The 12,896-nt window shown below is 41.4% G+C and overlaps 1 protein-coding gene across 1 annotated transcript in view; it reads left to right on the top strand.

The window, feature by feature from the left end:
* Window positions 1-12,896, top strand: part of SH3BP5 (SH3 domain binding protein 5) — a 42,031-nt gene that overhangs the window by 9,415 nt on the left and 19,720 nt on the right. Inside the window, exon 3 of the mRNA XM_052696716.1 lies at window positions 161-289. Within this exon, the coding sequence (XP_052552676.1) occupies window positions 161-289 (129 nt within the window). The remainder of the gene's footprint in view (window positions 1-160; window positions 290-12,896) is intronic.

Consider the following 12,896-nt stretch of genomic DNA (forward strand, 5'->3'; position numbering starts at 1 on the left):
AGCAATTCTGCTTAGCCCAAATTCCAAAACTGTTTTGAATGTGTTGGCTTGCGTGCGGGTCCAAAGAGCGACCTGAAGGTAGGAAACCAGAAATTAAACTTTAAAGCTCTAATTTTTGTTCTTTTTTCTTCCCTTTTTCCCCCTTTGCAACGTTTTGAAGGATGCACGCCAGAAGTTCCGCTCTGTGCTGGTTGAAGCAACGGTCAAACTGGATGAACTGTTAAAGAAGATTGGGAAAGCTGTAGAAGATTCTAAACCTTACTGGGAAGCTCGGAGGGTGGCCAGGCAGGTAAGAACTTTCTCCCTTATAAGCTTATGCTAGAAAGCACATAGTGACAGCATCACTTCCCTGCTATTAATAACATCAGAAGTGTACGCTCTCGGCTGACGCTGGTTTTTGTCTTGGGTTGCATGTCAGCCATGTGAAGCAATGGCAAAGTGTGCTGCTGCTTCATAGTCACAGCTGCACATGTTCTTCAGTCCAGCAGCAGCTACAACAGACAAGAGCTATGAATAGCAAAAGGACCAATGCTGTTCTATTCTCATTACCAATGGCCTTTCAGAGCCTTCCTCTTGACAGTTGTAATTGTTTGAAAACACAGTGTTTTCCTTGTGTGTCTGCTTTTTCATCTTAAAGCAAAATCATGAACAGATAAAAGGCTGCAAATCAAGGCTGCTGGTGAAAAGGCTCAAGTGGGCAAACCTGGAGAGGCCTGCAGGGTTTGGTGCTGATGAGGTTGTGCTGAAACAGGATCATGCTCAGTGCAGGTCTAAAATTTGTTGGTATTGGTAGAAATTGAGCTTTGCTTTTTGTATGATCATGTGGAACTTACCAGCCTCACTCCAAGTGCCAAAGCTGACTTTATTATTGATAAGCTCCAGAAATTGTTGTTGGTGTTGTTTTTTTCTTTGTTGAAAAGTCCATGTGTGGCTGAGGTGGGAAAGGATGAGGAGTGAAGGTAAGGATGTGATCCACTGGCTGCAAGGAAAACAAGAAAGCTTTTGAGATGTCAGGCAGCTTTTTCACCTTACAGGAGAATCAGCAGTGAGTTGAGCATGTGGTGGCTTAGGGAGTGCTTCTGCTTAGTGTCTGTGGTGGGTTCTGTTGGTATTGAGCCATTGTCTGAGTGAGTGGAGATGTGTGGGGATTATTAAACTTAATCATTGAGAGTAGAAACAGCATAGTAAATAAGTAAACTCCACTTCTGAACACAGTGTGCTCTGTCACTGCTCTGAAAGCAATCCAATCACAGGGACTGTGGTGTATGGTAGGGGCAAACCAGTTGTGACCTAGAGAGAGGAAGTTAGTAATAAAATAACATGAACAGTCAGCTCCTTAATCTTGTGCTAATGTGCCTAACAATAATAAATAAATAAAAAGGCCTTGCCTCAAATGCAATCCCATACTTCTCTTACTATAAACAGCTATAGAATAAGTGCAGAATGCGTAGGATTTCAGGAGTTGAAATTGGACTGAAATTGGACAAGTCAATGATGAAAACATGTACTTTTGCAGTACCAAAAACTCAGATGGCTTTGAGGTGTGTAACATCATGCACTGGAGAGCAGTGAACTTTGTCCTCTGTCCTGAAGCTGACAGAATATTATGTCCTGAAATGGAATTTCTTTATCCTATGTCTTTGCTGCAACCACAATCCATTCAGTTGTAATTGTTCAAAGGTACTCTGTGAGAACTCTTAAAAAAAAAAAAAAAACCAAAAAAAAAAAAAAAACCCAAACTGCTTGAAGTCCTGGGATTTGCAAAATTGCTCCTATTATATTGGGCTTGTTGGGAAATACCATAATTTTTCTCCAGATTCATTTTATCATTAACTGGGTTTAAATGCTACTTATCCCAGATCTGCTAATTGGCTACACAAATCTTTTAATTCCTTAATACTTGACAGCATAACCCTTTTTTTCTTTTAGCAGAGATTGCCCTCCTTACCATTCATTTGATTTTCCTCCTCTTTGTGTACTGAGTCATGGAACAGGGCTTCCTCTCTATATCTGCTCAGGAGAAGCTGGAAGGTTGTCTCTGGTTATCTTTTGGCTCCTTGTCTAGCATCAGTATTGAAATATGAAATACTAAGGGAAGGAGGAATGTTAGTGTTGTGAACAGAGCATGTGTCTGGAAAAGGGAGATAGGAAAAAGATTGATGTCAGTGTCAGTAAGGCATCTGCCCAAACAGTTTTTCTAGTTTTCATTTAGTCTGGAAAACTTCAGTTTAATTGGGAACAAATTTCCTATATAAAGCAGGATAGGGTATGAAACTAAAGGAAAGTACCAGAATATTAATGTGTACAGGTGCCAGCCCAACATCTTTCTTTTACACTTTGATTTCTAAAGTTTTAAAGAAACTGTGGGAATAGCTTTCTCTTTCCATTTGAGTTTAGAAAAAACATTGAGCTTACGAAGCTTCTTTTCTATCTTCTGTCTTTTCAGCTATTCTGGAGCCAGTACACTACTTCTGAAAACGTAGGCACAAGGCTCTCAGTGGTTGAAAGAGCTTAATTAAACAATAAGTGACAGTGCATGACTGTGCAGAAGAGAAACGGAAGTGTAAATTCTTGTTCTCTAGAAAGGGAAGTAAAAATATGACCTATAAATTGAAGTCTGCTGGAAACAAGGAGCTGAGTGATTAAGGAAACCTAGCTTGGAAGAAGTGCAGGAGTTGTCCAGTGTTATTTGAGTTTAAGATGCCAATTGTGTAGGGCAAGTTAGCTTATAAAAGCTGTATTTAATCATAAAAAAGAGTGTGCGTTCACATTGCACCAGCATGATTCTCTTGTAGAGATAATTCTTATTAAGACAAAATGCAATAAAATGGGACAAGAGATTGATGTAGGGTCAGCAAAAAACAGGTCCCCGATTCAAATACACTGCGGAGAAGCTTTAGGACCGTGAATCATTTTGTCTCCTCACCCTTATCCTCATCTTGTGCAATCCTGTGTTGGCAGAAGATGGTGAATTCAAAACAAATGAATCCTCCTATGCAAGAGTCCTGTAGCATCTTGTTTGTGTAATGTATGCCAGGAGAATTTCAGCTTGGTCTATTATGGAGCGAAACTGCCTGCGCTCTAACAGAACAATGGTGCCTTAGTGCTTGAGAGCTTTGTCCTCGAAGTGGTGGCACAGGGAATCGCAGTGCTGCCCATTGACACCAACGCATTGATATTCAGCTTTTACTGAGCAAGCTTTTACTGCAAGCAAAAGCAAGATAATGCTCTTGACCCTGCAGGTTTTGTGCCACTTGTGCAAAGACAACTTTCTTGTGGTTCCTTATTTGGTATTGCAGTGAGATTTTCTGTTCACTGTAGGAATAGCTCTTTTTGATTCACATTAGTTGCTTAATTGAATTTGAATATGTCTTTGCAAGGATTTTGTTTTATTATTTTTGCGGTTGGCATATTCTCCTTTTTCATGTTGTTGTCTTTGACTTACACCATAATGCTCATGTTCAGTGGAAGAACCGTAGCATATAACTGGGGCCTGTGTATGCTTGCAAGCAATGGTCACATTGCAGCAATCTGAAGTTCCCCTAATCCAGAAAGTGCTGGGAAGACTGATTTTTATTTTTTTATTTTTTAACTTTTTTCTTCCCCATGTCTTTATTACTTTTTTCTCTCTTTTTTTTTTTTTTGCTTGGCAATCTGCATTTCTGTGACTAGTCTGAAAATATTACATTTTTTTTCCCAACAGTAATGGGAAAGAAGAAGGGCATTACCAGGAAACATTAGTAATATAAACAAGAGCATAGATCCTGAGCCTCTGAGGTAAGAAGTGTCCTAAGCCACTGTTGACTTAGCATTTTGAGGGGTTGGGACTGCAAAACTCCTGTGCAGTAGTATCCGAGAAGGCAATGAGAGTTTGAGAAGTGTTACCTCATCAGTGGCAGCATGCTCTGGGACAGGATGCTGTGCAAAAGCAAGTGTGGTCTATTGCATAAACCATTGGGCTGTTCAGAGTCAATTTGGTACTGCTGCATGGTTTAGAGAAATTACTTAATCTTTCCCTTAGATCCCATGTGAAACAGAGCTGTCAGGCTGCTGTGAAGCTGAGTTCATTAAGGGAAGTGAAAGCACTTTGGGGTCATAGGGTAAAAGGTGCCTTTAAAACACTGCTGTTAGTACGTCATCACTCGTGAACCCAGAGACAAAGCAAACAGGAGAACTTTTCTGCTTTGCTTCTGATGGGGGGAAAAAAAGATCCGATAAAAACATATTCCCTCACCCCCATAAGTATGGAAATCCATGTATTTGTAGTGACCCTAGTCAGAACGAAAGGAGTGTTAAAAGCAACACTTAGGAGTGTTGCTTTTAAGCAAGACTTTATCTGCTGTTACTGAGCTCTGTTTGTGAAGTGAGAGGTTATGTTTTAGTCCTCAGTACTGGCTCACATGGGAGTAGGTGTGGATGCTTTGCTGAGCTTTAGTACTGACTCTGTTTGGGAGGGTTGTGGTTATGCTTGGTGATATTCCCCATGCTCCCTTCCCTATTTAGCTTTTATAAAAAGGGCGTTAGAAAACCTGATTCAGACAAAAAGAGGTGAAATATCAATGCTAGGTTATATCTGTACATTTCTTCGCCCAAGGATCCATCTCTAACAAGCGTTCAGAAAGCAGTAATACACTGAAGGATATAAGTATTTTCATCCCTCTTGGGTTACCTGCATTGATTCTGCTTTACAGCTAGTTACGTTTTTCATGTTGTTGGTGTACTTCCTTAACAAAAACAAAACAAAACTTTTCTATCACAGAAAGCTTGGAAAAATGTGCTGGAATCAGCATTTACAATGTTGTCTTCCCTGCTGCAGGCTGGGTGTACCAAAAATTAAATAATTTGGGTGGATAAATGGATTGTGCACAGCAGGGACAGATTTCTTCCTCTCTGCAGCTCTTTGTATGTAGTCCAGCATCATCTTCTCCTCACTTCTACTACCTTTTAGATAGGGACAGAAGTACCCTTTCAGTCTTGTTTAAGTCCACTATAAAATATTACATCAGTTTAAAGAAGTCAGCTGGCAGGGTTAGTAATTATTAAGGGTGAGCTTTCAGATAGTCATACCTTGAGTCTCTATTCAACCTGTCTTCACTAAACATCGGGGAACCTAGTTACCACTGAGCAATCATTTCTTCTTTCAAATATGATTTTGGTTAGATTTGAGTGATAGGATCAAAAGTTCATAGGAGCACCAGTAGACCAAGTGGGGACATAGGAGTCAACTTGATCAGCTGTACCTACTGAAGGGTTTAGAGTCTTGTCTCTCACCTCTGAGTAGAGGCAATAAGGGCCCAAGTGATTAGCTTAGACAGCTGCATTTGAAAAGCCTTCTAAAATACATCTCTCTTCCTTGGATGCACAGGGAGTGTAGGCATCTCATCTCCGATTGCTTGGCCTCTGAACAATCATCAGCAGAATCCTGCAATGAGCAATTGTACAAATCTTAAATCCAAAGTGAATTAGGATGAAAAGTAGCAGCTGTAATCTTGCAGAACTGAAACTGAAGAGTAACTTCACCATTTGATGGTGAAGGTGGGAAGGGTGTAAACAGGTAAGAGCACACTTACCTTGCTGGAAGGCTTCCTCAGCTGATGGTGCTGATACTGTTCTATGCAGAAGATTGCAGTGCCTATAAATGAACACATCTTTCCAAAGTGGCAACCAATCTTGGTTTCTAGGTGTTCAGCTGGAGATGTCTGAAAGCAGTATGGTTCTACAGATGGTAACTCGCTTATCTCTGCAGATGAAGGCTTTTTATGTAGACATAACTTGGAGGTTCAAAACTGCCAATCACACCCTTAAAATTAATTAGAAATTGGAAAGTGTTGACTTTCTAGTGTTTCTTGCAGCATTCAAGTTTCCCATCCAAATCTGCTCAATGGAGGAGAGCTAATTGGTTCACAGTACCAGCTTGCTTGGCTGTGAACAAAGGGGCAGCTCTGGGTGTGAGTGACAGCTCCCAGTTCCAAATCCCTCAGCAGTGCTGGTCATCCCCTCTGGTTCCTACTGGTATATTGGAGGTGGTGTTGAGAAGAAATTCCTTATGGCTACTTTTTGGGTTAAAGACCTATTGCTTGTATTTAAGACAACAAGGAGTTAAGATTGGTTTGTGTTATCTAGTAAGCTTATCTTGGCAAAAAAAAAAAAAAAAAAAAAGATGGAGAGAAGGGGAATTTGGGAAGCAAAAATTAAAATGTCAGCAGAACTGTGACAAACTTGAATTTCTGCATGGCAGCTTGCCATGGAGTAGTTGTAAAAAGCAAAATTATTGGCAAGGTTACAGTGAGACAAGCAACTGATCCTTCCTGGCTGAAGGAGTATTTCTGGTTAACTGTTTAGAAACCAAAAATGAAATTTTCAAAGCAAGGATACAGAGACTTGAAAAGTGACTGTGACAAACCTTCTACAAATCCTTTCAAGTGTTTGAGGAGAAAAAAAGAACATTCAAAGCACACGGCTGCTTTTTATGACTGTAGTACTGCATTATTGCTGCTCTGTGCAGCACTGCTGCTAATGGAACTCCAGCTCTGGTCTCTCCCTGTTTGAGATGAATAAACAATAAGAGAAAGTGGTGTGTGAGCAGAAGTGCCTTTTTCATCAAAGAGAATGTCACTGTTAACACAGAGCCAGTAACTGTAAAGGTTTCTAAGAGCATTTCCAGCTGTATTGCTGCTGTTGTAGCCAGCAGAAGGTACTTTGAATGTTATTTGGACAGTTGCAGTATTGTGTTCTAAGCTGATAGAACAGAACCATAGCATGGTTTGGGTAGAAGGGACTCTAAAGACCACCTAGTCCCAAACCCCTTGCCATTGGCAGGAACTTCTCCCAGTAGACCAGGTAACCTGAAGTTCCATCCAATCTGACCTTGAAGACCTGTGGGGGATTGCTATGGCTGGGATGCTGCGGAGGAGGAGACACAGAACTTGCTGTATGGGTAGTCCAGGATCTCAGCATGGTAAATAAGTGGTAAGGAGAAAAAATCTTATGTAAGAAGCAAAACCTTGAGTGATGAAGCGTGAAGGCTGTGAGATGTACTTACTGGTCCAAGAAGCTTTCATGTATCCTTTTTCCTTTTCTGTTTCCCATGGACCTGCTCTGGACCTCAAACCCCTTTATCCCACATATGCTTTCACATATGCTTTTTTTTTTTTTTTTAATGAAACATGTCATGAAATTAGTCCTTCTATGAAACGTGTAGTTCCCATTGCTTTGATCCCTAGGGCTCTCACAGTATATTCATCTTCTCACGGGCATGTGGCTGGCTGTGGGACTAGGTGCCCATCTGAAGAGGAACTAAACCAAGCAAGGGGATCAGATATCAGTCATTTTATTACTGTTGTTATTGTTGGGAGAGAGAAGTCATTTCCTGGACTTGAACCGTAGAACCCACTGAATTTCGTAAACTGTATTAGTAAAGCTGTATGTACTTTGTGTTAAACAAAGAGAATGTTGTGCCACGCTCCAGATTTGTGGGAGTGCTTTGTGCACTCATGCTGTGTTTGCACAGTTGTGATTGAAGCCCTGTGAGTAGCTGCCCTGTGTTTGGGTATGTATGGATCAGTGTTTCACTGCTGCTGGATGGCATTGTGCTTGGTGTGTCCACCTGAAGGCTAAAAGCCTGCAAACTGCATTTATAGCTCTGTTGTATTTTCCTTCAAGCCAAAATTGTGAATATGCTTAGGAAGCAGGGAAATGAGATCAGAGACATTGAACCTGGGTCAGCCAGTTGGAGTTTGCCCAGCTGACGTATCAGTGCTGTTATTTGTTTATTTAAGTCCTCAGTCTTAGGGTTCTGGTTGAGCAGTGTGCCATTCAAGAGTCTCAAACAGTGCCTTCAAACTGCCAAGGTGGTAGCAGATTCTGCCTGGTGGGTTTTGGAAGGTTATTCTAAAGATGAGGTCTGCGAAGGAAAGTTCCCAAAAGCATTTGCCTTCCCATCAGCCCTTCTAATGCAGGACAGTAGGTCAGAGTGACAGGCAGGTTTCTGCCATTTCAATCCCAGGCAGCTGCAAATCTACCTCGTGTTTGGGAACATGAGCAGCTGCTACTTCACACTAACTAAAAAAAGCTTCCATAAATCCTTACCTGATTCATATTTAGTGCTCTGTTACTTATGTTTCCTGCAGGCTAGATAGCATTTGCAGGTGGTTTTGCTGCTGGTGCCACATTCTTGTTACTTTTGGGATGTAGGGAGACTAATTTATAGCCACTCTATTGCTAAAATACCTGTACTGATAAATTCTGTGCACATGTTCTCTCTAGAAGTTACACCTCCTGCATCTGTCTGTCATTCCTGTGCTTCATTGGAGAGGTTGTTCTGGGTTGATATTATACATCCTGCATCTTTGTTTTATTTGAGCATTCTCTTCTGTTGATGGATAAATATTTGTATAAGCTGCTGATGGAAAAACTGTGGTTGCTTTTATTGCTATTGTTAGAAGATGTGCCTTGGAGGGCTGTAAATTAAAGATTTTCTCTTCTGTGCTTCCTTCCAGAAGCAGAAGAAAATGCTGCTCTTCCAGCAAAGTGTTTTGATGAGTTTCTCCATAGACAAAATGAAAAAAATTCCTTGTATGTGTGTCTTTTATTCCGTTTTCTCCAAAGCATCCAAGAGTCCTTAGCTATTCTGGATGGCAGCAGTACGAAGCCAGCTGGCTGCTCAGCCTCCTCTCCAGTAGTTGCCAACGATACAGTGAGATAATTATCTTCCTACTCTTCAAGAATGGCTTTTCTTGTGCTTTTTCTGTTGTGAAATGTAAGCCTTGTGCAAGTAGGTCTGGAGTATTGAAATACTGGGGTGGGTCAGTTAGTGTAGAAGTGTCTTCTCTTTGAAGTAACAGGGAGAGGCCTAGGGCAAGAAAGTTTGGCTTCTGTGTCAAATTCGGATGATAATGTAAAGGAAAAATTCCCCTGCTTTGTTTTCTCTCCCCTTCTTCCCTGTCAGTCTTCTGATTACTGATGACTGTTTCAAGAGATTGCAAGCCACAGACGTGCTCATCTGTTAAAAATAGTAGCCAGCATTTGAGATGGGTGATGTGAGGTCAGGTCCTTCATACCTGTTTTGCGTGTTAACTGCTCAGCAGTGGCTGCTGGAAGGCAGCAAAAGTGTCCCAGCTTTGGGAAGTTGTTCTGTCCCAATCTATATTATATACAGTGGCTTAAATAGGTGGGAGTTTATTATGAAATCATAAATGCTTATGCTAGGAGTTGCTGCCAAAACAAATTTAATATGGTTATTGCCTTCTGGATGTGTTTCATTAGGACTGCTAGTAAACCAGTATGAGTTTGAGCTTGCTGAAAAATATTATCTATAGAGCTTAATGGCTATGTATTGTCCCAGTTTCTGTAAGAAACATTACTTAATTGCAGCCAACTCACAGTCCTTATGTTAGAAGACAAATGTCACTGGAAGGTTTGGAAGCAGTATCTGTCTTGTTCAGCCGTGTCTGCTTCTCGTGCTTGTTTTTCAGTTAGAGAAAGTGCTGAGGGTTTGTTCTTACAAGAGGGTTTTAAGGGGGAATTGTGAAGGGGGGAATTGAAATTCTGTCCCTGCTGCTACCTAGTTTTCTTCCTTTGAGGAATGGTCTTAGCCCTTCATGTGTCCGGGTCACCATCTACAACTTTTCCCCTAAAGCCAAGTAGGCCTGTTATTCATATGTGCTATGGTGATGTATCTAATTCCACTAGGAGAAATTTTGAGTGGTCAGTAGATGAATTGTCTTCAACAGGACCCTTAGGAATGTTCCATGGACCTCTCAGGAGTTCTCTAAGCACCTTGTACTCTGCTGAAGAGTACATGAAGATATACATGGTCAGTCTGGGCCTCTCAGTAACATCCCTGTTACAGAGGCTGGTTGTGTAATGCTTTCTAAGGAGGAGGAGAACAAGTCCAGAGCAGCTCCTTGCCCCAGTGAAACTCCTGCCCTTGTGTCTCCTTGCTTATACTGGGAGCTGTGCATGCATGAGGTGTGCTACTATAAGCAGGCTTTTGCCAACTCTCTGGAAACTTCTACAAACAAACATTTACTGCTTTGGTGGCAATTAAGTGGGATAACAATCCGGCGTTTCTCCTTTGTATATCTGCTCTATCTGTTGAACATGGGTTATCTTGCATGATTGGCTAAATTCCATGAAGGCAGGCTGTGTAAATGTAGCAGTGTGTATCTGTGGGACTTTATCCCTTGTTTCTATATTTAATTTCAGCAAAGAAGGCTGCTGCCTGGTGCAGATGAGCATGCAGAGTATCTGTTTCTAAACCTAGAAACCAGATGTAAACCCTGGGTTCACTGAGTCATTAACTAAGCCCTCTGTGCAGGTGAATGTTGGGAGGTGGGCTGCTGTGTTTGTTTTTTTTCCTCTTAATAAAATGATTTACATTGGAGATAAAAACTTGGACGTGTTCTATGATCCCATCTTCCAGAAGGCAGCTTTAAATTTTGAGCAGCTAACAAGCAGATGGCAATGAGTGCCCAAGAAAGCTGTGTCTGGATGGTATTGGCATGAACAATTTGGCTTATTCTGGTGCCGCAGACTCATTAAGTAGGGTAAGTAACTCCAGGCAGGCCAAGTTCTTGAAACAAGCTCTTGAAAAAGGCTTGATACTGTGTGCTTAGATATTTTATTTTTTCTTTCCCTCCGTAGTTCCAAAGGGAGTAGGATTCTGTCTTTGAGACCACCTGTGTATGCTGCTAACAGAACTGCTAATGAAGTGAGTGGCTGGTTGTGCCCCGAACCTCTTATTTCATGGAATATGCCTTGTGATCCTGTCTTAGAGATGCCAAATATATCACTTAACTAAGCACGGAGTTAGATATCTCAGAACATGCTTTATAGGTCTACTCTGATTTCCTGGGCCTTTTTATAGTCTACAGGTTTACCAGGAAAACGACCAGAGCCAGAAGTCAGGTCAGTTCTGTAACTGAGCTGTTATTAGGCTGTTAGAAGAAGAGGAGTAGATGCGTAAGTGGGACCAGAAAGCCCAACACAAGAACAAGATACCTGATTGACAGCAGAGACTAAGTGACATCTGGTCATCGTATTCCACAGCCATTTCATTAGTTATGCAGCAGGGAGGAAATGAGTTTTGCTTACCACTTGCCTTCCTCCACCCAAATAAAATTCTTCAAATCTGCTCTTGAAAAAGCAGTTTGTAACCCGTGTAGTTTTATAGCTTTTTCAGTAAACAGCTTAGAGAATACAAGGGAGTTTCAGACTCTTGAGAGACTGCATTTTCTGTCAGTGATGCAGGCAGTCACCATAGATTAATACATAGTTCACAAAATGCCTCAGATCTGCCAAAATGAGGTCACTCCAGAGGCTTTGGATTTTGTAAGTTGTTTATAAGCATCTGTATGTAGCTTAGAACAAGAAAGGGTTTCTGTCTTTACTAGCTCTCAGTTCTGGTTTGGCTCTGAGTTTTTTGTGGAGAGAGGAGAATGGAAGTCATGGTCTTATGAGAGCCTCCCAGCTCCATTGCTATTCCAGTTATTAAAAAAAAAAAAGTATTTGTGGGCTTGAGAATTTAGGAGAACATTCAACATTGGTGTAAACTTTTATAAATGTATTCTTTGTGGTGTTGTTGGCTTTCTTTTCTGTGTGTGTGACAAACTGTAGGAAAAATTCTAGTAGTTGCTAGAAGTGCTGTTGTACAAAACCTGTGGAGGTCATCTGATCCAACCTCCTCCTCAAAGCAGGACTGTCACCATCGCTGGATTACATCAGCCACAGCTGTGCCAAGTCTTAAAAGCCTCTAGAGATGGAGATTTATAGCCTCTCTGGATAACCTGAGTGTCATGGTACCATTCTGGGAGAAAAAAATTCAATATGCGACCTGAATCTCCAAGCCACAGTTTGTTGCTCCAAGTTATACTGCATGCTACTGTTGAGAAGTGTTTGCTCAGCTCTTTGCAACTCCCCTTCAAATTTTAGCTAGCAGCTGATTTGATTGCTTCTTAGTTTAGTCTGGCAGGGAAGAGGCCAGCCCCAGCCCTCAGCACTCTTTGTAGAAGTACATTATAGACTGTTGTGATAGACCTTTGCTGGACTGAACAATGTCTTATTGCTCCTCTTGAACTGAAGGCCCCAAAGCTGGATGTGGTATTCAGTTTTCAACCACACCAAAGCTGAGTAGGGGGGAAATGATGACCTCCCAATAGTCTGGCAGCTCCATCAGCACTTGGTGGCACTTCCTGTACTTCAGTGAGCACACATGCCTTCATACTGTGGACTTCTGAGTTACTGAGCTCACTGCAGTTGTGGGCAAGGCTGGTATGCTGTGGAAGAGAAGTGATCCTGATGTCCTTGTGGGAGGTTTGTGCTGAGTATGGCAGTGCAGCTTGCAGGATGAGAATGATCACCAAGGATGTGCTGTGCTGCTGAAGCAGGGCTTAGCAGCTCTGAGAGGCGATCAGGGAGGGAAAGTTCCTACATGAAAGTATATTCACTGTTGTGCTTCACTCACCAGTTCACCATGGGATATTGTTACAAGAATGAGAGAGAGTGGGAATGGGAATATCTGAAAGTTGCTTCTGAAAAACATTACTGGAAGCCAGTTAATCACTCTTTTGCAGTAAGCAAGTTTTAATGGTGTCAATTAAACCATTGTTTTAAAGAAAGATGAATAAGAGTTGTTGATTTCACGTTAAGAGACAAGAGCCTCTAAGAGTAAAGGTCTAAGAGTAGAGTTATTAAGTAAATGGCCAGCATATGATTTGCTGGTGTCTTTTTCTGGGCAGCAAATAGAAGTTGGATTATAAAGGGAACATAATAATTGTACTTAAAAAAAATTGTGTGTTTTTTTGGCCATGCACAGAAATGCTGAAGTAAAGCAGCTGTCAAGGCAAGTAGTGAGATGGCTTCTCATTTTGAGCAAGGCTGGTGAACCTGTTTTATAG

The sequence above is a fragment of the Tympanuchus pallidicinctus genome, unplaced genomic scaffold (genome assembly GCF_026119805.1).
Source record: "Tympanuchus pallidicinctus isolate F22 unplaced genomic scaffold, pur_lepc_1.0 scaffold3, whole genome shotgun sequence".
Taxonomy (NCBI): domain Eukaryota; kingdom Metazoa; phylum Chordata; class Aves; order Galliformes; family Phasianidae; genus Tympanuchus; species Tympanuchus pallidicinctus.